This window comes from Oryctolagus cuniculus, chromosome 1, assembly GCF_051225735.1.
Source record: "Oryctolagus cuniculus isolate XC-2025 breed Fujian yellow rabbit chromosome 1, ASM5122573v1, whole genome shotgun sequence".
NCBI classification, from domain to species: Eukaryota; Metazoa; Chordata; class Mammalia; order Lagomorpha; family Leporidae; genus Oryctolagus; species Oryctolagus cuniculus.
In genome coordinates, this window is record NC_142867.1 from 100,379,049 (window position 1) to 100,401,452 (window position 22,404).

Here is a 22,404-nt window from a genome sequence, read left to right on the forward strand (position 1 = left end):
GTTTATTGTTTTTCCTTTTTCTTGCATCTTCTTATGGTTTGAACCTATTTAAGGAAATGCACGTTCTTCTTGGGCAGAGTGAATGCAGGGAACGCACCCTCCGGGAGGGACCCAGCGCTTCTGCACCATCCCCGCAGGCCTCAGTCGCAGCACCAGGCCCTGCGCTGCCCTTGGTGCCTCTCGCGGCCTCTAGTGTGCTGCCCAGTATTCCTGCGAGGACCAGGTTTCACCAGGGCAAAATCTTTCCCACATTATCACCAGTTCTCCCGACCTGGCGGGTAGTGCTCAGCGGAGGTTGTAGACATTGCTCTTTGTCCTTTAGAAAGATGACCAGGATCTGGTAGTAGTAGATCATGGTCAGTTCCAGGGCTACAGCCTTCCTCGGTTTTACTTTTGTTGAAAAATATTTTCTGGAGTTGTCTGCTTGAAATGTTTAGAACACATTTTATTCACACTCTTCCAAAATCAGACTTTAAAAATTTCCAGGAAAGTTATCTGAGGACTAGCTGGTACCGGATGACAATAAAATATAGCCTAATAAATTTTATAACAGTTGGGGTAACACCCAATCTTTTTTTTTTTTTTAAAGAACATCCAGGAAGCTATATAATTTTATCTGAACACTGTCGTGTTCAGCAATACTGAATCTGTACCAACCTGTTTTTTCTCGTCTTAATCCATCTCCAAAAAGCATATCTCTTTAGGTCAACCAATGCTTTATCCAGATTCTTCATCTTTATTGAATTTTATTCATTCATTCAACAAACATTTATTCAGTGCCTACTGTATTTTATACTTTGACTTCAAAGTGCCTGTGGTTTAGTGGAGATATCTCTTTAGCATATCTCTTTAGGTCAACCAATGCTTTATCCAGATTCTTCATCTTTATTGAATTTTATTCATTCATTCAACAAACATTTATTCAGTGCCTACTGTATTTTATACTTTGACTTCAAAGTGCCTGTGGTTTAGTGGAGAAGAAAACAAACATAATTTAGTTAGCATATAGGTGTAAAACTGTGGATGAACTGTGCATGATCTGAGATGTTCTACCTACAAGCTAACAGATTAACCTGTTACTGTTTCGTGGATGGCATGGAAAGGCACAAGACTCCTAGATCAGAGACAAAGTATCTCATAATTCACTGTGAAAGTAATAGCAGAGCTTTATGCTGGTTGTGTTGGTTCCACAGGCCACCAAGTCCTGTGGGGACAATGCAAAGGGCCTGGATGCCTGAAGTGGGTGGTATTATAAAAGAAGACCACTGAGCCTAGGGAACATATACCACTTTTAAGGTAAAAAGAATTGAGCCTGCTTTTTGTGGGTAGAGAGATACTCCCTTCAGGTTGCTTGCTGCAAGTGCTTCCCTGAGAGCTGGCGTGCATTAAGAGCAGTAGGAGCTTATTTTCTTGGCATTTCCTGCATGAATGTTCAGGTTTCGTAAGAGTGCCTCTCCCACCAGTGTAAGCGCAACACACTGCACATTGCATATGAGAACCACTTAAGCTGGTCTTGGTGGGGCATCAAGAGAGGCTCTCTGAAAGAGATGCCGTCTATGCCGAAGCTCGAAGGCTGAAAAGGAATCGACTGCATGAAGAGGGGGAGGAATGCAGCCCAGACAGGAGGAAGGTCGTGTGTAAGACTTGAAGTAAATGACACACTTCGAGAAGTTCCTCATTCTCTTTCATACTCATCTCCGTATTGGGTTTTCGGTCTAAAAAACATTGTAATTTTAATCTCTGTAACTCTAGAAAGATGAGACTCAACACACATCTGCAAATTGCACTGGCCCCTGGAATCTTAACATTGTCACATTAAACTTATAGCTAATTGTTGTCCATTCAGTTCATAACGGTTCTGCCTTTTCTAGTAACTTCTCCTCTGTTTCCACGCCAGAGTTCACACTGTTAACAGTGAGACTTTGCAAACATGACCTTAATCTGTGGTTATATAGCTGACTGGCCCATGTTTTTTTTTTTTTTTTTTTTTTTTTTGACAGGCAGAGTGGACAATGAGAGAGAGAGACAGAGAGAAAGATCTTCCTTTTGTTGGTTCACCCCCTAAATGGCCGCTACGGCTGGAGCTATGCTGATCCGAAGTCCGGAGCCAGGTGCTTTCTTCTGGTCTCCCATGCGGGTGCAGGGCCCAAGCACTTGGGCCATCCTCCACTGCCTTTCCAGGCCACAGCAGAGAGCTGGACTGGAAGAGGAGCAACCTGGACAGAATCCGGTGCCCCGACCGGGACTAGAACCCGGGGTGCCGGCGTCACAGGCGGAGGATTAGCCTATTGAGCCACGGTGCTGGCCGGGTCTTAAGTCATGATGAGCTAGTCAGAATCCTTTCCCTGGGAGTTTAAAATTAAGACTAGCAGCGGCTGGCACCATGGCTCACTTGGTTAATACTCCACCTGTGGTGCCTGCATCCCATATGGGTGCTGGGTTCTAGCCCCGGCTGCTCCTCTTCCAGTCCAGCTCTCTGCTGTGGCCCGGAAGGGCAGTGGAGGATGGCCCAAGTGCTTGGGCCCCTGCACCTGCATGGGAGACCAGGAAGAAGCACCTGGCTCCTGGCTTCAGATCGGTGCAGCGCCAGCCGTAGTGGCCATTTGGGAAGTGAACCAACGGAAGGAAGACCTTTCTCTGTCTCTCTCACTGTCTATAACTCCCTGTCAAATTAAAAAAAAAAAAATAAGGCTAGCAAATTTCAGCATGTAAACGACTGCTCTCAAAGAGAGGTGATATAAAATTTCATTTCTTTTCCCTTTGCGGAGGGAAAATGGAAGAGAATATGGAGAACTCCCTGGGTTATCTACAGTGCACTAGATCCTGGTACAGTTCATGAGTAATACCCTTGGTTTCTGAGACATCTCTGTGTCCTTATAATACATTCCTCTCTAACTTGAAAGAAGCATCTCATTTTCAATGTCATTAATAACTACCTGACATAGGGTTATACAAGCTTAGGTCCCACAAAATGTTAATACCTTATTTTAATTATTCCAATAATATTTATTTGGTATTCTTTTGTACTTGTCAAGGTACTGGGGACATAAACTCAGTCCTTGTTCTTCCATATATTACAACCTATGGGGTGGCTTTTAGCTTGTGAGACTAACCATTCACTTGTATCTAGAAGCTCACAGTGCAGGGGTATTTCCTCCTAAAATGCAACAACTCATGAGTCCATTCTGAGTCAGGCACTCACTCCCTGAACCAGTCAGTTATGCCCAGACTCAGGGCCATGCCAGAATGTGGATTCCTTCAAGTAACAGGTAGCCTGGAGGAAGAAGTGAAGAAATTATCTGGTAGGCAGCTAATCCTATTGTATCTACTACAGAATCCCTAAAACAGTTCTAGATGTACTTCCAGATTTACCCTAGACTGGGTACTAGCACAGGTGGGAAAGGGTGGTTGGGGAAAGAAAGTATGGGCCTAGAAGGAAAAGTCTAGCATTTATAAAACACCAAGTTTCATAGAATCATGCATAATTATCAACTTTAAAAAAAGAAAGTAACTTACTAAATATTCTCCTGGGAAGTAAATCTTACAAAAAATTACCTTTTTTAAGTCTGTGTAGCCACTGACATATATTTCTACTTGTGTGTAATCATAATTATACACACATGTATATATTGTCATATATGTGCATATGTGTGCTTATTCTTTTTCAGAGGGTGTCTTGACTATCCCTTATCTCTTTTCTGTTTTTGAACACTGCCTCCCCCTCACTTTCTACCAACCAACCTGGCCACAAAACAATAGATACTAATAGCTTAGTATATATCCCTTCATTAATACATATGCATATCCAAGTTTTTTGGTGAATGGTTTATTAAAATGAGATTTTGCTTTTTTCACTCACTAGTACTCACAGAAATTCTCCTAACTTATTCAGGCCTTACATTTTCAATGACTTAATATTACATATGTAGATGTTCCAGAATCATTTAGTCATTTCTTACTGGGTATTTCAAGCTTTTGCCACAGCAAACATTGTAGCAATAAAAATGTCTAAGTCTATACAGACTGGTGCTTTTTATTTCTACAGGAGCGGTCTCTCTGCATCTTTATGGTCATGGCAGAGACAGCAACTTCCTGGATAAGTCCAACTCAGTGGCATGGTTTTTGAAGTTGGTCTTGGGACTTCTACTAAATTCTATCTCCCCAACTCTACTAATGAGTTTGTGAGCAAAGAAATCGTCTATTTGAACCAGCTAGAGAATATTCTGTCTACCACTAAAAATCCCAGCTAATCAAAAGTATTTTAATCAAGGACAGTAACAATATCTTGAATAAAGCACACCCTGGATGCATTAGGGGGAAGCTGGATTGGAAGCAGAGTAACCAAGACCTGAACCAGCACTTCAATATACGGAATGTGGGCTTCCTAAGCTTTGGCCTAGCACACTGTGCCACAATTTCTACCTCAAGCCAATGCTTTTTAAAAACTATCTATATGGAGAATCTCATTCGATAGCCACCAGAAAGGTTGGTTTGTACACTTCTGCTGCATCAGAAATGGAGCAGCCAGCACTTGAACCAGTGCCCATATGGGATGCTGGTGCACAGGCATACACCACAACACTAGCCCCTCTGCCCTGTTCCCTTTTATATTTTTTTCTGAAGCTTTCACATTTAAAAGTAATTATTGGAAATATAAAGTATTTAAAAATAATAGTTGGGAATATAAATAAAACCAAACCAAACAGTGCATCTATTTAAATCATTTATTTCAACACAAGCATCGTTTTAAATTTACACTGTCTTGCAACACATATTTCATAACTGAAGAACAAGTCTGAGAATAATAACATAAAAGGATTATTTGACAAAGTTTTAACAAAAGCGCTTATTGCTTCAGAAACACAGAACTGACAGTGAAGACAGAGCCATAAAGTGGCAACACATTCACACCTTCTTGGAAAGTAAAATACGTACATATTTACAATGTGCATTAAGTAGAATATTCTGAAGCATTGTTATTAACAATACACTCTCAGCAATAAGGCCTTTGAAACTCTGGCATTCGATGGAAGATACACCCATCCTTCCCACAACCTCAAAGACTTTCTTTCATCACCTCTAGTGCATATATTTACCTCCTTCATTAGTTGTCACCAAGGAGAACTTTGTTAGTAGTAACATCCATGTGTTTACAGTGTAAGGGTAAATCTCAATTTTTTTTTTTTTTTTTTTTTTTTAATTTGAGAGGCAGAGAGGGAGAGAGAGAAACAAAGATAAAATGCTCTCACCACAGGTCACTCCCCAAATGCTCACAACAGACCGTTGCTGAGGTCAAATCCAAGAATCAAGGCAGGTTTCCCATGTGGGTGACAGGAACCCAATTATGTGAACCATCACCAGCTCTCCCAGGCTCTGCATTAGCAGGAGGCAGGAGCAGAAGGTAGGCATCGAACCCAGGCACTCCAATATGGGACGTGGGTGTCTTACCTGTTGCCTTAGCCACTACCCCAAATGCCTGCCCCTAAGTTCTGTTTTAAATGGACTTAATAGTACAAAACTTTAGGTTACAGAAGTCTAATATCTAAACAAGTTAATAATTTACACAGTAGTTATTAGTATCAATTCCCTCGTGATTTACTCCACTTACATATTTATTTTAATATTGATTATATCTTTCAGAAAACAAGTTGTAAATATAAAAATGACCATAATAAACCACCAACTATATCAAAAAAGAACTTTAAAAAGCAGCAGTTTGTATGTTAAAATACATAGAAATTTGCTATACTTCTTCAACGAAGTGCTTTATAAAAATATAAAACTGTAGAAGGTGCTACTTTTATGAATTTGTTTTCTTGATTCTTGAGCCAGACCAACAAGCAAAGATTAAAATAGTGCAACTGAGTAATGGCCATCAATCACCTTTGAATTCAGACAGTAGAGCCCAGTGCAGAAGGCCCAGGCTCCAGAGCAGTTGTTTATCCCTACCTTAACATACCTGTGACATAGCCTGAACTCACTGAAACTCCATTCACTTTTTGTAGCATACCTTTAGACTCAGAGTATTTACTGAAATAAACTTGTAAGCTGGTCATTTTAAAAATCAAGAATTTTAATATTAAAATATTAACTGAATATATTAAAATGACATAGAAAACATAGATTATATACAGAAATTTTGAATAATCAGATAAATAGAAAAAAGAATTTATGATCATACATTAGACAAAGAATAAAATATCATTTGTTCTTCATCATATATTATGGATCACCTGTGTCCCCTAAAAGTTCATATGTTGGAAAGTTAATCCCCTAATTCATATGTTAATGGTATTAGCATCAGGAGGGCAGCTTTGTAAGAGGAAGACTCCAGCAAAGCACTTGCAAGGTCTCACCCTGTGATACCCTGCTCAAGGTTATGATACAACAAGAAGGCCCTCATCAGATGTCAGGGCCACACTCTTGAACGTTCAAACCTCCAGAATGATGAAACAAATAAACTTCCTTTTCTTTGTAAATCACCTGGTCTCAGGGATTTTGTTATAGCAACAGATACCTAAGACACCCTACACATTTGAATTGAAAAGTTCAGAACAATTGATCTTGCTGAGTCTGAGACTGGTCAGACCTTGAAGTATAAAAGCAGTGGGCAGATTGAAGGAACAGCTTTCACATTAGTTACCTCACATTCATTAGCTGTGGATTTCCTGGGAGCAACGTAATCTAGCTCTGGGAGTTTGTTTCTAGACAAGGCAATGATTAGAGGATGATAATAATAGTCTGTTATTACTGTTCCTTGCCTTTCTGTCAGTTCCAGATCCTATATACTTCACCACACCTATCATTATTCTTAATTTATATGAATGAAACAGAGTAGGTGAGAAAAATGGACCATAGGATTATGTCAGGAAGCAAAAATAAAACAAATGAGATAAAACCCATTTATATTGCTCATCCTACTATTGAGATTCATGATTGCATGCTGTCTGTGGTTCTAGTTAATTATCTTTCCTGCCATTTACTGATCTTTGTCCTGAATTAGGAGAGAAATTGCCAGGTATTCTACATGGGAAATAAAAAATTTGGAAATTCAAATTATCAGTGGCTATCAGAAGTGATTTATTCTTAATAAATTATTGAAAAAAATGATCAGTGACTGGCTCCCAGGAGCTCTGTGTTAGAATTTCCTGAAGGTTTGATAGATGATTCTTTAAAGAGGCTGTAAATCTCAGAGTGTCAGATCTGGACTGACAGCATTTTAGGGGCTTGGCTAGGGTTCTCATTTTGTACTGGACTAAAATGCCCCACCTGGGGGCCAGCACTGTGGCATAATAGGTTAAGCCTTTGCCTGCAGTGCCAGCATCCAATATGAGCACCAGTTCCTGTGCTGGCTGCTCTTCTTCCTAGCTCTCTGTTGCGGCCTTGGAAAGCAGTGGAAGGTGGTCCAAGTGCTTGAGCCCCTGCATCCACGTGGGAGACCTGGAAGAAGCTCCTGGCCCCTGGCTTTGGATTGGCCCAGTTCTGGCCATCGCAGCCATTTGGGGAGTGAATCAGAACCAGAGGATGGAAGACCTCTCTGTCTCTCCCCTTCTCTGTCTGTAACTCTCAAATCAATAAATCTGTAAAAACAAACAAACAAAAAACCCACCTGAAAAGAAGTGTTCTAACCTGCAAATAAAAAATTTGGGAAATGGGTGGTTCTGGGAAACTGGGAAGAACAGTTGCTGAAAGGACTACAGTGCAGGACAGTCTCATGAAGAAATGTTACTTATTTCTGTCCTTCAGTTCTGTTCCTGAGAAGAAAGTCTATGGCCAAATCATTGCCTCTATCATTGGGTGGCATGGAGGATGTCCTTGTCTTGATTAAAATTCAGCCCTCAATAATTCAGCCAATCCCCACGAACTGTTGTAGAGGAATTTCTAGGAGTGCTAAGAGGGCCTCAGCGCCTCATCTATAACCTCATGTGCTTTAAACATGCGGCTCCTGGACTCCACTATGGATATAACCGGATGCCCTCACAAAAACTCTTTTATCTTTGTTTCAAAAAATAAAAGCAGTAACTTCCTAAATGTTGATGAATCAAGCAGATGATAAAGTTTACTCCATTGTTGCTATCCCCACATTTCATCTAATATCGCGAGTACAGGGTGCGGACAGGAAAGGTAAATGCAATGTGGCAGCTGTGCTGGGTGACTAATAAATTTTGTATGTGCGGGGGATACCATGAGCAAAAATCATAATGAAGATGTAGAAAAGTAGGGAGAAAGTAAAGTCAAAGCCAAAATAATGCAGTGCATTAGAGATTTAAACAAGTGCAGGAAGGCAGGCCAAGAACATATACAAAGGGAGGAGAGAAATGAGAATCATTCAAATCAGGAATTCACTGTTCTGTAAGTGAGGAAGTATATATACAGGATGTGGAAGGCAGAAAGGGAATTTGGGTTATTTCAGTGCAGACATTGCCCAGACTAGATATTTTATCTCTGTCTTCTCATGGGCATACATTTTTATACGAGTTCCACGATAGACTTTTGGTGAAAAGCTTATGCAGTTTATTGAGAAAATCTCACAGTTCTGATTCTTTGTCATTTTCATCTAGGTAGTATTCATCATCTGTGGTCGTGTCGGTGTCACAGTCTGAATCTACTGGGTCCTCCTCATAGATATTAAGTGGCTTACTTGGGGACAAGTCACCTTCGGGCACCTGACTCCTAGGGGAATTCGAGCTTAAAGAATCTGGTGGTGTGGGAGAGTTGACTACATCGTCTTTCAGGAAGCCAGGGTTCTTAAGAAAACTTGGTTTCCATAATCTTCCTTGTGTGAGTGACCTCTTTACATTCTCCAAGAAAGCCAACTGTTGTTCTTTCCCAAAAATCCCATAGTCGATAGGTCTGGATATAGAGGTTGTGGACCTGGGGCCTGTTTTTGTTCTGTCACCATATAAAGCCCAATTTTCATTTTCATCACAGGAGGGAAGTTCAGAAAATGACTTGAATCTTCGACTGTACCCATTGTCAACAGAGAATTCATTCCCGAGGGTCAGTCGACTCAGGGCATCGTCAACAGAGGTGCTTTCGGAAAAATGGCGCTCCCTGACTTTCGGAGGCTGACTTTTGCATAGCTTATCACCATGCACATTGATGCTTTTCAAACTCTTTGAACGATAGAGGTGTGGCTCAGTCCCCGTTTCTGGTGATGAAAGATTCCTTTGTCGTTGCTGACAGCTGGCCAGAGGGATGCTTCCTGTCGATTTCCAGGCGGGCTCCAGTGGGAAAGGAGAGCTGAGTCTCCTCTGCTGGGTGGAGCAGCCTGTGACCCTGAGGCTGGTGAACGGGAGCTGCGCTGGGACCGCTGACTCTACTTCCAAAATCCGAGCTGCTGCTGCTGCTTTAGAATCCTCATGCTTCGGTGGAGACGCTGAGATACTCTTAAACTCATTCTGAAGTACTTGTGAAATGCTGGTAGACCTCTGATCACTAGGGTGTGTAGAAGGTTCGCTGGTGACTTTTACGGTGACCTGGACAGGGTTTTCAGATTTCTCCTCATTCAGCCCAGCCTTACTCAGCCTGCTTTCACCTGTGGAATCCGTGCACTTTGGAGAAGAATCAGGGAACAGCCGATTATGTTCTGAGGTGCTACGGGATAAACAGCCAAAGCCCGGCCTGCTCCCACTCTGGGGGAAGATGGTAGCTACAAGGCTTCTATGACTTAAATCTTGAGCTGGGGAATTTCTGTTTGCTTTAGACACTTCTGCCAATCTGTGTTTAACCGAAGATCTCTGTCCCCCTTTCTCAAGGTCATCCATGTTGGTTTTGTTTTTTTTATTTCCTCCATGAAGTGAAGGTTGATCCCTTTTGTGCAATGCATCTTCAGCCTTCCTGCAGTCTGTTATGTTACGCTCCTGCCCCTCGAGGGGTAACTCTCTCAGTTTAAACTGCAGACTCTTTAAATCCGTTTCATCTGAGTGAGTGTCCCCAGCAAGCTGTAATTTATGCAGTGCTGGTGTAGGAGCGAAGGCTTGGCCTTGTGACTCACAGGGGGCTTTATCAGTCATGTTTTGGTTACCCGTTCTGATTTCTCTGACTTCCCTAGGCTCTGAGCCAGTGGGGCTATCATCTATGGCTGTGGCTGTGTGCTCTTTCTCAGGACAGTTCCCACTCCCAGTAGCTGTAATGGCTACACCACTACCTGCACATTCTCCAGAACTTCTTCTGGCTTGGGAATTTTCAATGTTATATTGTGAACAGGCTGAGCGATCCCTGTCACCTGTATTAATGGACTCTTGACAATTTTCAGATTTTTCTTCTGTAACTCTTTTTCCCTGGAGCATTACTGACGTATGCAGGGTTTCGTTTTGCAATGTTCCTCCTCTCTCTATCCTACTTTGAACATCACCTAGAGGAGTTTTAGCTGATTTATCTGGGAGAATCTCTCCGGTTGTACATTCTCTGAGAGAAACATTTGCCTCGGTGGAAGCCATTTCCTGTAAGGTAGGCTCTGCGGGCCTCCTATCTGGTAATTGTGAGACAGACACATTTTCAGTGGGATGAGGAAGGCAGTGGCTGTTCTGAGCAGAGCTGACCGGCATGTTTGGGTCTTCACCCGAAGGTGTTCCTGGCTGCTCTCGTGTAGAATAATCTAGTTTGTCTTTTTCTAAAGCACTGGGAGATGTTTCAGTCCCCACTTGAGGTGAGTCTATGAGCGAATCAGCATTTTGTGTGAACTGTTGAAGGAGGTTACAGAATTTTTTGCTGGGTTTCCTTGGTAGAGTATAATAGACCGAGACCACCTCGAGACACTTTACATGATCTTCGTCTCCAGAAACAGAGAATATACTAGTAGTTTTCAATCTATGTAACGTTTTCCCACCTTCACTTCCTGACACATCCGAACAGAAAGGTAAAGGGTCTTCCTTTGAAAGGGAAAATGTACTTGTCCTGGAGGCGGGAATTCCGTCAGCTGCGTCTGCGCATCCGTGCGCGTATTCCTTTGCGGGGTGTCTTTGGGTTAAGAAGGAATCTCGAGCGGATGAGCCTCTGTCGAGAGGGTTCACGATTCTCCCCCAGGGTCCTGGGCTTACAGCACGGGCACTTCTGTCTGAGACGGGCGATTTTCTCCCTTCGCCTCTGCCAGGTGAGGCGCATGGCTCTGCGGAGGGACAGGAAACAGCCCTCCTGATGAGGAACGGAAGCGGCCCTTTCCTCACGGAAGCAGATCGAAGGGTTTTCATATTCGTCTTCCTCTCCGTGGCTCCAGGCGCTGCTGCGGCTGAGTCAGAGAGCACTTTGGCACATTCACCTCCTGACTCAGGAGACCTGGGACTGAGTGGGCTGAATGTGTGCTTCCCTTTTGGGTCTGCCACATTATTTCTGACTTGAAATGGAAGGGGTCCATTCCTAATTGAAGTAGCCAGCATCTTACTTTCCGACTGCCTACTATTTATTAGGGTACTGGCTGATTTTCTTGGCAAGGTACAATAAATTGTGCCAAGCTCAGAAGCTCTGGAATTCCCTTGCTTCTTCTCAGTGAAGCTACCATTGTCATTCGAGGGTACTGATCTACTTTCTGCTTTGCTTAACTTTTCAATACAGGATATGTGGTGTCTTACTTTTCCTTTTCCCTTTCCATTCCTGAAAGGAGAGTATTTGACAGCATCAGCCACTTCGTCATGGACAGGCCCATGACCATCATTATGTCTTTGGTTTTCTGAGGAACTTACAGAAAGCTGATTATTTTGGTTCTTGCTGGCACTGTCTTTTTCTTCGGTTTCTCCCAGAGACAGATCTCTGTCTGAAGGACTTCTCTTGCAGGACACTGTAGTAGAAGTACTCGGCAGAGCATCGGGGAAAGAATGACTTGGTGGGGAGGAATCTGGTGACGTACCTGTTGCCAAACCTAAAGAATCACAGGACACACTGTGCTCAGCAGCCAACCTGCTATCATCGGTAGAATCAGTGGTAGTACGTGGTTCTCCCTCAGTATCTAAGATAACAGGCTCCACTGGAGACTGTGTGTTTTGATTGTCCATAGGTCCAGAGCTCCAGTGGTTATTTTTAATAATGTTTGAAATATCTTCATGACTAACTTGATTTGGGTTAGGCAAAGATGGTGGAACTCTGCTCTCCCGGATGAAAGGTGGGGAAGTTGCTGAGCCAAGATTTCTGTTCCTAGTACAACTCTTCTCTTTATGAAGTTCATTTGCTTTATCTGTATTGGATACATAATTTTTGGAGGTATCTTTCTTGGAAAAGATTCTGGGTACCCTTTTTGAACTTATTGTGGTAGGTGCATTGAAATAAAACCTGTCACTCTTGGTGGAGTCCCGGGAGACAGGATTTAGAAACTCAGGTAAAGCGTCAGAGCTCACAGTCTGTGAAACAGGTTGGGATACTTCACCCATCATGTTTGTCTGGTCCATCTTGTTCAGTTGTTGATCTTCTGAAACAGAGTCATTCATGTTTTTCTCATTATTCACCAAAGCATTGGCCGGGCTTCCTAGCAGAGAATCAGCTGAATCATGATTGGTTATACTGACTTCTACAAGGCTTCTTTTTGGAAGAGAGACAGGCTTACCAGGAATCATCTTCTGCACAGTGACTGTGCGATTCTGAAAGTAGGGACTCTGAGAATTCCCTTTATCATCGGAAATCTGGGGGAAGAAAGTTTTGAAGGGGGATGCTTGAATCTGAGTAGTTCCAAATGAGTAAGGTTCTTTGCTGACATTCTGCTTATAGTCTAACCCACCAGATTTGATGTGATGGCTTGAGTCAGTCTTGCTGCAAACATCTAGTGCACCAAAATGAGTAGTAGACTGGTTTCCATGACCTTGTGTTATCTCCATGCTCTCCAGTGAGGCCATTTGGAAATCAGACTGCCAGGAATGGGGTCCTTCTTGGCTTCTGGAGACATTTGTCCCAGAACCGGGAGAAAGTGATCCCCAGGGTGGAGAAGGGGCACTGTGGCTGTGAACAGCTGATGCAGCATTTGCTTCCATGAAAATCATTTCAAAGTCTCTGTCAGATGAACTGAATAGTTTCCTGCTTTGATGAAAGTCAGACCATGAAGAATGTTCTGCCTGTTGGTCCCAAAAAGGACCTTGTCCAAATCTCTGTTCTCTTCTTTGTCCAAAGGAATTGCTAAAGAAAGACCTAGCAAATGGGCTGTCTTCATGGTAGAATGGCATATTCTCTGAGTTCTCAAATGTGTCAGGACTCATTGCATTATCCATACGGGCATTAAAACCAATACTTTGGCAAACATTCTGTGAATGATATAGTTCATAACTTCTATTCTCCTGAAAACAGCTGGGATATATATACTCATCAGCAGGGTCAATTTCCATTGGTGACGGTGTCCCCAGGAACTCTCCTTGGTTCTGCCCATCTCTGGAAGAATCTGATCTATTCCATATGATAGATGATAGAGGAGTTCGCTTTGGGCTCTGCTGGGGGCATGGTGGTAGAAACCCCCCTTTTTTCTCAGTTGTGGCTGGAGAATGTAAGCTTCTTGCTGTGAAATGCCTTGTGGCTAGTGAGGCTGATCGTTGCCTGCTGTCGAAACACAGGGAAGTACTACCGAAAGTATTCTTCTGCACATAATCCTCTTTTAAGACTCTGGGCTCCCTTGTCCTGTACATATCATAAATTGTTCTTGTCCTAGGAGAAAATGTTTTAAAACCTTCCCTAGGAGTTCCTGGTCTTAGGATGTCATAGATAGACATATTGGAAGTCTCATTATAGCGATTTTTGTGCTTTCCTGAGATATTACCACGTGTGTTCTCACTGGAGTAAAAATGGTTGAATTGTGTTCTTGGTCCACAGTTGAGGGGCATTCTGGTACTTAGTGAGCTTGCAGATTGTTCCTGAGCCAGTTTGCTATCCAAGTCATCTAAAACTAAAAGGAGAATATGAATCATTTTTTGGCATGTGATTTTAGTTTAATAATAATTTGAATTATTGACGGCCCTATTCAAGAAAACATAATCACTTACCATATTTTACTTTTATATGATCATAAATGTGATGACACCAATTCTGATTTTGTTTTTAAGACAATTTGACTTTTATAAACTTGTAATGGAAGTTTCTTTTTCATATATTTTAAAATCATACTTTTTCAAAGTAAACCTTCCACAATGCTTTAAGGACACACATGTAAAGTTATATATTTTTTCTAACTGAATTTGAATCATAATTTCTTTTAGTGCATTTAAAGTTTATTGCATTTTGTAAGATATGGACAAGTGATAAAAACAACTTATAATATATATTGCCGAAATGGTTCCACCATTGAATAATTAGATAACCATGGTATTATTTAACTGTAACTTTCTGTTTCTTTCATGTCTGCAAGTTGCTGTAATATTTTCACCATCTGGGATTGTTATAGAAATGAGAGTCTATAGATAAGAAAGGATATCTCAGTTGTACTTCTGAGAGAATAGCATTATCACCAAAAGTTTAGTAATTAAATTATAAATATACTTAGATGGATGGATCATAGCCATAATTAAATGTTCTACATAATATTATTAAATGATGTTCTAATGGTAGACCTATTAGCCTATAATATATCATTTTATCTTGTGGTAGGCATAGATCTATCTCACATAGGATTTCAAGTTTAGTAATATTAATATTCTCATTTTATAATGAGGAAACAGATGCTAAAGTTGCCAAAGTCACATAGCATTGGGACTGGAGCCCAGGAACTCTATGTCCTGAATCCATGCACACAACCAGTGTGTAATGCAGTCTCTGGGATAGGAAAGCTCCATTTTCATTTTTTGCTCTTTATGAACCACAAGGATGATTTCGTGGCAAGATGAGCTCAGTGTTATAAGGATGTGAAGCTGCTGTTGTTAAGCAAAGATTACTTTATCTAGTAGAAAGGTCACAGGCTGGTGTCCAAGTCAGGACCTGGAGGCCTCTTTACAGTAGGAGCCAAGCTCAGACCTAGGGCTCAGGCTCTCTGACCACGGCTCCATGATCTCAGACAAGTCATGACATATCTTCAGTGACATGGTTGTGGTTCCTCTGAGTTGTCTTTATTTAACCTTATTTGGCACCTTTCCTCAATAAAAACCTGTTACAGTTTGAATAGCATCATAATCTCTCACAGTTTTAGATTGTCTAAGACCTACTTTATAAGACACTTTTCATCATATTCATATTATAACAAACACAAATAGATTATGTGTTTATTAATGTTTACTAGTAAAAATAAAATCTGGATGAGGAATGAGTTACAATGTTATTTAAATTTCAGAAGAAGTTTTTGGTTATAAAATCTTCCTGAATTACATAAAACTGTGTACTCTCCTGGATAATTAAAATTTTGACCTTAACTGTACAATGATAGGGACAGTGAGACAGATCAGTAGCTGGGTGAATGTGAGTGAGATATTTTCATGGTGTACCAACTACACTAGAACAGGTGCCAAAATATTTCTTAAAAATTTTTTGGGGGCCAGCGCCATGGCTCACTTGGTTAATCCTCTGCCTGCGGGGTGCCGGCATCCCATATGGGTGCCAGGTTCTAGTCCCCGTTGCTCCTCTTCCAGTCCAGCTCTCTACTGTGGCCCTGGAGGGCAGTGGAGGATGGCCCAAGTGCTTGGGGCCCTGCACCGGCATGGGAGACCAGGAAGAGACACTTGGCTCCTGGCTTTGGATCAGCGCACAGCACCGGCCATTGCAGCCATTTGGGGAGTGAACCAATGGAGGGAAGACCTTTCTCTCTGTCTCTCTCTCTCATTGTCTATAACTCTACCTGTCAAATAAAAAAGTAAAATAAAATAAAAAATAATTTTTTTAATTTACTTTCGTTTTATTTGAAAGGCAGAGAAAAACAGAGACAGAGATTTTCCATCTACTAGTTCAGTTTCCAAATGCCTGTAACAGACAGGGCTGGGTCAGCCCTATGCCAAACCTAGAACTCAATCTGGGTCTCCCACGTAGGTAGTAAGGACCAAGGTACCTGAGCCATCATCTGCTACTTCCCAAGATGTGCATCAACAGCAACATGGATTGGAAGCAGAGGACTTGGGACTTGAACCAGTCACTCCACTGTGGGATATGTGAGTCTCAAGTGGCATCCTAACTGCTGGGCCAAACACTTGCCCATGCTAAGGGAGTTCTGAAATCTGTTCTGGATTTCCTATTCTATTTAATTTTAAGTTAGTGCTTTTAAGTTTTCATAGCCAACAAAAAACTAATCTTGAGCACTAAGGATCCTAACTAAGAAATTATTTAGGGAATCATTCTGCTGATGTTTTAATGAAAAATAATTTATTTATATCTAGTCTCTGAAAAATATATTCCCTATATCCACCATAAAATAATAAAGAGCAATGTCAAAGTATAAGGCAGGGCAAAAAGAAAATAAAATCTACCAGAGCCGGTGTCATGGCACAGTGGGTTAAGCTGCAGCCTGTGACGCCAGCATCCCATATAGGCACCAGTTGAGTTCTGGCTGCTCCACTTCTGATCCAGCTAATGGCCAGAGAAAAGCAGCCCAAGTGTTGGGCCCCTTCCACTCAGATGGGCACAGAAGTTCCTGGCTCCTGGCTTTGGTCTGGTCTAGCCCCAGACATTGAAGCCACCTGGGGACTGAACCAGTGGATGGAAGATCTCTCTCTCTCTCTCTCTAATTCTCTAACTCTCTCTCTCCCCCTCTCTATGTATATCTCTGACTTTCAAATAAATAAATAAATCCTTAAAAAAGGAAAAAAGAAAACCTGTGTAAGTGCAAATCTCTCTTTAAAACATTTGTAACAAAATCTCTTTGTTGCCTGCCCCCCCGCCCTGTTGCTCTGTTGGGACCGGGGAACCTCGCCCGGGAGTGGAACCCCAATAAAAGCCTGTGAATTAAAAAAAAAAATCTCTTTGCTCTTTAGTCTCCCTTTCAATCTACTTATGTTTTTTCCTTTAAAGTTTTTGGTTGACTACAAAAGCAAAACATGGTTAGAAGAGAAAATACAGGAAAGTATACCAAAAAGGTAGAATCACCTGGAATCTATCTATCCAGAGATAAGTACTCTTAACATCCCTGTGAAATTAAATTAAGGGTTAAGCTGTCGCCTGCCACACTGGCATCCCATAGGAGTGGTTTTGAGTCCCAGCGTCTCCATTTCTGATCCAGCTCCTTGCTAATGGCCCAGGAAAGTAGAAAATGGCCCAAGTTTGGGGGCTGGAACTGTGGTGCAGTGAGTTAAAGCCCTGGCCTGAAGCGCTGGCATTCCATGTGGGTGCTGGTTCTGGTCCTGGCTGCTCCTCTTCTGATCCAGCTCTCTGCTATGGCCTGGGATAGCAGTGGGGGATGGCCCAAGTGCTTGGGCCCCTGCTCCTGGCTCATGGCTTCAGATCAGCTCAGCTACGGCTGTTGTGGCCATCTGGGGAGTGAACCAGCAGATGGAAGACCTCTCTCTCTCTCTGTCTCTACCTCACTCTGTAACTCTTCTTTCAAATAAATAAAATAAATCTTAAAAAAAAAAGAAAAGAAAGAAAATGGCCCAAGTAACTGGATCCCTGCATACACATGGGAGTTCCTGGCTCCTGGCTTTGGTCTGACCCAGCCATTTGGGGAGTGAATCAGTGGGTGGAAGATCTGTCTCTCTTGTTCTCTCTCCTCTCTCTTTCTTTGTAACTCTGCCTTTCAAATAAATAAATAAATACATTTTAAAATTAATTACTCAGAGTCCCTTAGGATCCATAATCAATAATGCTTTTTTTACTCACTACTCTCAAAAGCAAGCCAATTCCTGTTCTGATTCTCTTCTTTATTTTCAGAGAGGTCAAGTCTGTCTTTTATTTATTTTTTTCCCTACCGCATAAATAGTAGCTTTCCTCTACAAGCAAAACCTTCATTTCAGGACAGAGGTTTTCTTTCTGGTGGCTGCCAGGAGCCATCTCAAGGATCTCGCTGAGGGAAGCTCCAGGGACCTGACTTTGAACTGACTCTCTGGCTCTCTTACCTGACCCTCACCGAGGGTGGAAGGGGCTTTCGCTTTCTTAAGGTGAAGCTGGTGGATGCCTGAACTTTTCCAATGGTCATGTTTATTTTGAGGCAGAGCAACCCACATAAAAGTGAACTTTGATTATATAAAAATAAGGTACATGTTCATGAGGTACTTTTGGAGTCTGTTTCAGTTTTTATTGTTATCTGTTATACAAGGTTAATTGTTTAACAACAATTAGATTTCATCACAGTGCATTTATGTCCTAATTGGGAACAATGAAAGTCTACATAAACAGCAAACTTTATAGATGTATTTCCTACAGATGCATTTTCTTTTTACCTGAGGTTAAACTTTAAACATTATTACTCGTCCATACATATATCAGTCCTGGATCTGAGACTATTTGCTTTGATTATATTTAATTGTAAAGTTCTTTAATTGTGTTAATAGCATATATCAACATCTTCTTCAGATAAGGTAAACAAGAGGACTTCAAAAATAAAATATAGGGCTTGATATGTTGTTGAGCAGTTTAATACAAACTGTAATTATCATTTGCTTCCTTTTAGTATCAGGATTTGCAAAAATGATTTAATGCACAGACTTACCTTGGAAGAACTCGTTCTCCAGGACTGAAATATCCCATGGAGGAGGAATGGCACCGCCCTCTCTCATGACTGCTGGGTTGGGGACAAAAGCACGGTCAACAGGTTGATTTTCCAGGGGTGAATTGACTATTTTTGCCTGTTAATTTAAAAGTAGAAGACATGAGATTATTTCTAGACATTCTTGAACCAGAGTATTCACATGTTCCCACAAGAATGTCTCAAGCTTAAAAGCTCTTGTCTAAGGATTACAAATCAGTTTTCCTAACCTATAATTTATTTACTTCTCAACTTAAAAAGTTTCCTTATTTTTTCCATTTGCAACTTATGGAGGTCTTCTCTGTGCCCTTGCCCTACATTAATTTTTTTGATCATCTGTCATCAGGCAAGATACTGAGCCTCTCTCTGACAAAGCTTCCTGCCAGTTTACACTGCACAGCACAGGCTTTATTTTTTTTTCTTTTTAAAAAGATTTATTTCTTTATTTGAAAGTCAGAGTTACACAGAGAGAGAAGGAGAGACAGAGAGAGAGAGAGAGGTCTTCCATCTGCTGGTTCACTCCTCAATTGGCCGCAATGGCCAGAATGCACTGATCTGAAGCCAGGAGCCAGGAGTTTCCTCTGGGTCTTCCATGTGGGTGCAGGGGCCCAAGGACTTGAACCACCCTCTACTGCTTTCCCTGGCCACAGCAGAGAGCTGGATGGGAAGAGGAGCAGCCGGCGCCCATAAGGGATGCCGGCACTGCAGATGATGGCCTCACCCACACTATGCCACAGCGTCAGCCCCAACACAAGACATGCTAAGGGAAGACTTCTAAGTGACAGGAAACTGACCTCTGTTGAGTTGGCAGTGTTGTCTATAAGGACCCAATGGGCCAGGATTTTGGATATCCTAACATTGTGCTTATTCTATCAGGATTCTGTTAGCTGAAGCTTATGACCTTGATGGACTTAGAATACCCCGTGTTTCTATCCAGAGATCATTTAGAATGCCAATTTCCCCTATCACCACCACCATAAGGAGTTGATTGAATACTTCTGAAACAAATGGACTGAAAGTATTTTTCTTCCTAGGCCGTCGCTAGTTTTAAAAGGCTTAGGAAAATGATACAGAACTAATTTACTTGCTTAAATAGCAAATGTCTACCGATTTCTTCAAATCCAGTCATTGCCCTACTTTCAAGCTTTAATTTGCCTTCATAACCTCAGGGGAATTATCCACTCCCACACTTTCACTCTCTTTTGCCAAAACTCTGTTTGCATTTCCTCTGTCAAACTGGCTCAGTCACTCATGACTCCACCTTAAATCACCCTGCACTTGCCCTTGAACAAGGCTGGCCACCTCCCTTTTAGTCTCTTTAGCTTCAGCTCCTGATGCTGCCCAGGCTCTGACTTCAAATCCCTCTGCTCAAGTTTCCCCTTTCTCTCTGGTGTTCACTGTCAGGTTTCATCTCCTCTCCGATGCCCAAGATCATCTAACCTTTCTTTCTTTTTTTTTAATCTTTTTTTTTTTTTTTTCCATCCGATGGTTCACTCGCCATTTGGCTGCTCTGGCCAGAATGCACCGATCCGAAGCCAGGAGCCAGGAGCTTCCTCTGGGTCTCCCACACGGGTGCAGGGGCCCAAGGACTTGGGCCATCTTCTACTGCTATCCCAGGCCATAGCAGAGAGCTGGATCAGAAGAGGAGCAGCCTGGACTAGAACCGGCACCCATATGAGATGTTGGCGCTTCAGGCCAGGACGGTAACCCGCTGTGCCACAGCACTGGCCCCAATCAACTGTGTTTTGCAAGCAAAATTTTGTCAAATCCTTTTCCAACTTCCATATAAGCCTTTCCTCCTGTCTTCCTGCCAGTGTCCTGAACTCCAAGCTCACTGCTCAGTTTCCCCAAATCCTTTTTCTCCGCTGCTTCTCTTGGAAAACAGCAACTCATCCTTGAAAGTCCAGTTTATATATCACCATCTCTGTGAGCCTAACCCCAGCAGAGCTGCTCTCACGGTATTTTAGGCACCCCGATACAGCGCCTTCCATGTCAGGCTCGGTGCTGCCTTCCCACTGAGACTTTACTGTACTCTTCTCCCTTCCTCCCACCACAAAGTTCAGTCTCCTCTCTGATCTAGGAAACCAAGGGTTCAAAGATACACGAACTGAGGCCCTGGCAGTGGGCCAACCTCTAAAATGCCAAAGAAAAAACAGTATTTGCCTTTTTATCACTGGCACCTAGTATGGTGTCTAGCATATAAGAGGTGACTAATATCCAATCCTATTCTCCCAATAACATTTCTCTCTTCTGGACTTCTCTAAAACATTTTTGTGTACTCATTTGCTCTCCTTACATTTGAACAAAATTACACATTTATTCAGGTTTTAGTACTTTATTTTTTATATCTTCTCTCATTGGATCCTTAAAACAGATTTGTGGGGGCTGGCGCTGTGCTGTAGTGGGTAAAGCCGCCACCTGCAGTGCCGGCATCCCATATGGGTATGGATTTGAGTTCTAGCTGCTCCACTTCCGATCCAGCTCTTTGCTATGGCCTGGGAAAGCAGTAGAGGATGGCCCAAGTCCTTGGATCCCTGTACTCACGTGGGAGACCCAGAGGAAACTCCTGGCTCCTGGTTTCAGATTGGCACAGCTCCAAGCATTGCAGCCAATTGGGGAGTGAACAAGTGATGGAAGACCCTCTCTCTCTGCCTCTCCTTCTCTCTCTGTGTAACTCTGACTTTCAAATATAAATAGATTTTTTTTTAAAGATCTCAGTTGCATTCTCAAATATAGTACATAAAATAAACCAAGCAGGGGCAAACATCAAGGCACAATGCATTAAGCCTCAACTTGGGTCACATGCATTCCATATTAGAGTGCCTGGTTTCAGACCTGGTACCTCCACTTTTGATCCAGCTTTCTGCTAACGCATCCTAGGAAGCAGCAGATGATGGCTCAAGTGCGTGGGCCCCTGACACCCATAGGAGAGACCTGGATGGAGCTCCAGGCTCCTGGCTTTGGCCTGTCCTAGCCCTGGTTGTTGTAGGCACTTGGGAGTGAACCAGCAGATGGAAGATGTCACAGTCTCACTCTCTCACTGTCTCTCTAGCTGCCTTTCAAGTAGATGAAAAGAAATACATAAACAAGCTTAAAAAAAAAAAACAACAAGCTAAGCAAAATGAGGCATTTTACACAGCTCCAATTCACTCTAGTGACACTGTACTGATACTGTCTGCAATTAGGACATGGCTAGACAAACATGCCTTCTGTCACAGAGTAACCTTAGTTTAATTGAGAGGCACCTAGGCAGCCAAACCTGCAGAACAGCTGTGGGAGCTGAAACCTAAGCTCACTGATGTTATCAAATGCCTTAGTAAAGTCAACACATTAATTTTTCAAGGTGTTCCTTAATTTGTTCTGTGTCTGTTTTCCGACACAGGTCATATCCTCCAATGTAACTTGTTGCTCGAAATCACTGATTGATTTCTTCTTTCAGTTACGGGGTATTCAGGTTGGGTCAGGCAGTGGGGATGCACAGGTGAGTGTGACACTGACTCAGAGAGCTCACACAGGCCCAGCATGCTAAGTGCATCCTGGAGGAGTTCCTAGGACCACAGGGCTGTGCTATTAGCACCAAATAGTAGGCTCCACCAGAATTTGTTCAGAGATGAGGAGTGATCAAGTGGCCCAGGTCATCAGTTTTGCTCCTATTCTCAAAGATGGTGACGACTTTGACTTTGGATTCTGCATCTGAAAGGAGATAGTTCTCAACTGAAGGCCATTTGTTCCCCAGGGACTATTTGGCAATATCTCGAGATAGAGATACCAAACATCCTACACTCCAATATACAGGGCAGCTCCTCCCAACTGAGAATTATCTAGCCCACAATGTCAGTAGT

At 42.3% G+C, this 22,404-nt stretch overlaps 1 protein-coding gene across 4 annotated transcripts in view; it reads right to left on the reverse strand.

Moving 5' to 3' along the window:
* Positions 1 to 4,710: 4,710 nt before the first annotated feature.
* EXPH5 (exophilin 5) overlaps positions 4,711 to 22,404 on the reverse strand; it is an 87,601-nt gene continuing 69,907 nt past the window's right edge. For all 4 annotated transcript variants that reach the window (XM_008261801.5, XM_051819907.3, XM_089333635.1 and 1 more), the window contains 2 exons: positions 18,527 to 18,662; positions 4,711 to 13,855 (listed from right to left, as the gene is read on the reverse strand). In XM_008261801.5, coding sequence (XP_008260023.3) covers positions 8,529 to 13,855; positions 18,527 to 18,662 — 5,463 coding nt within the window. In that variant the 3' untranslated portion in view covers positions 4,711 to 8,528. The remainder of the gene's footprint in view (positions 13,856 to 18,526; positions 18,663 to 22,404) is intronic.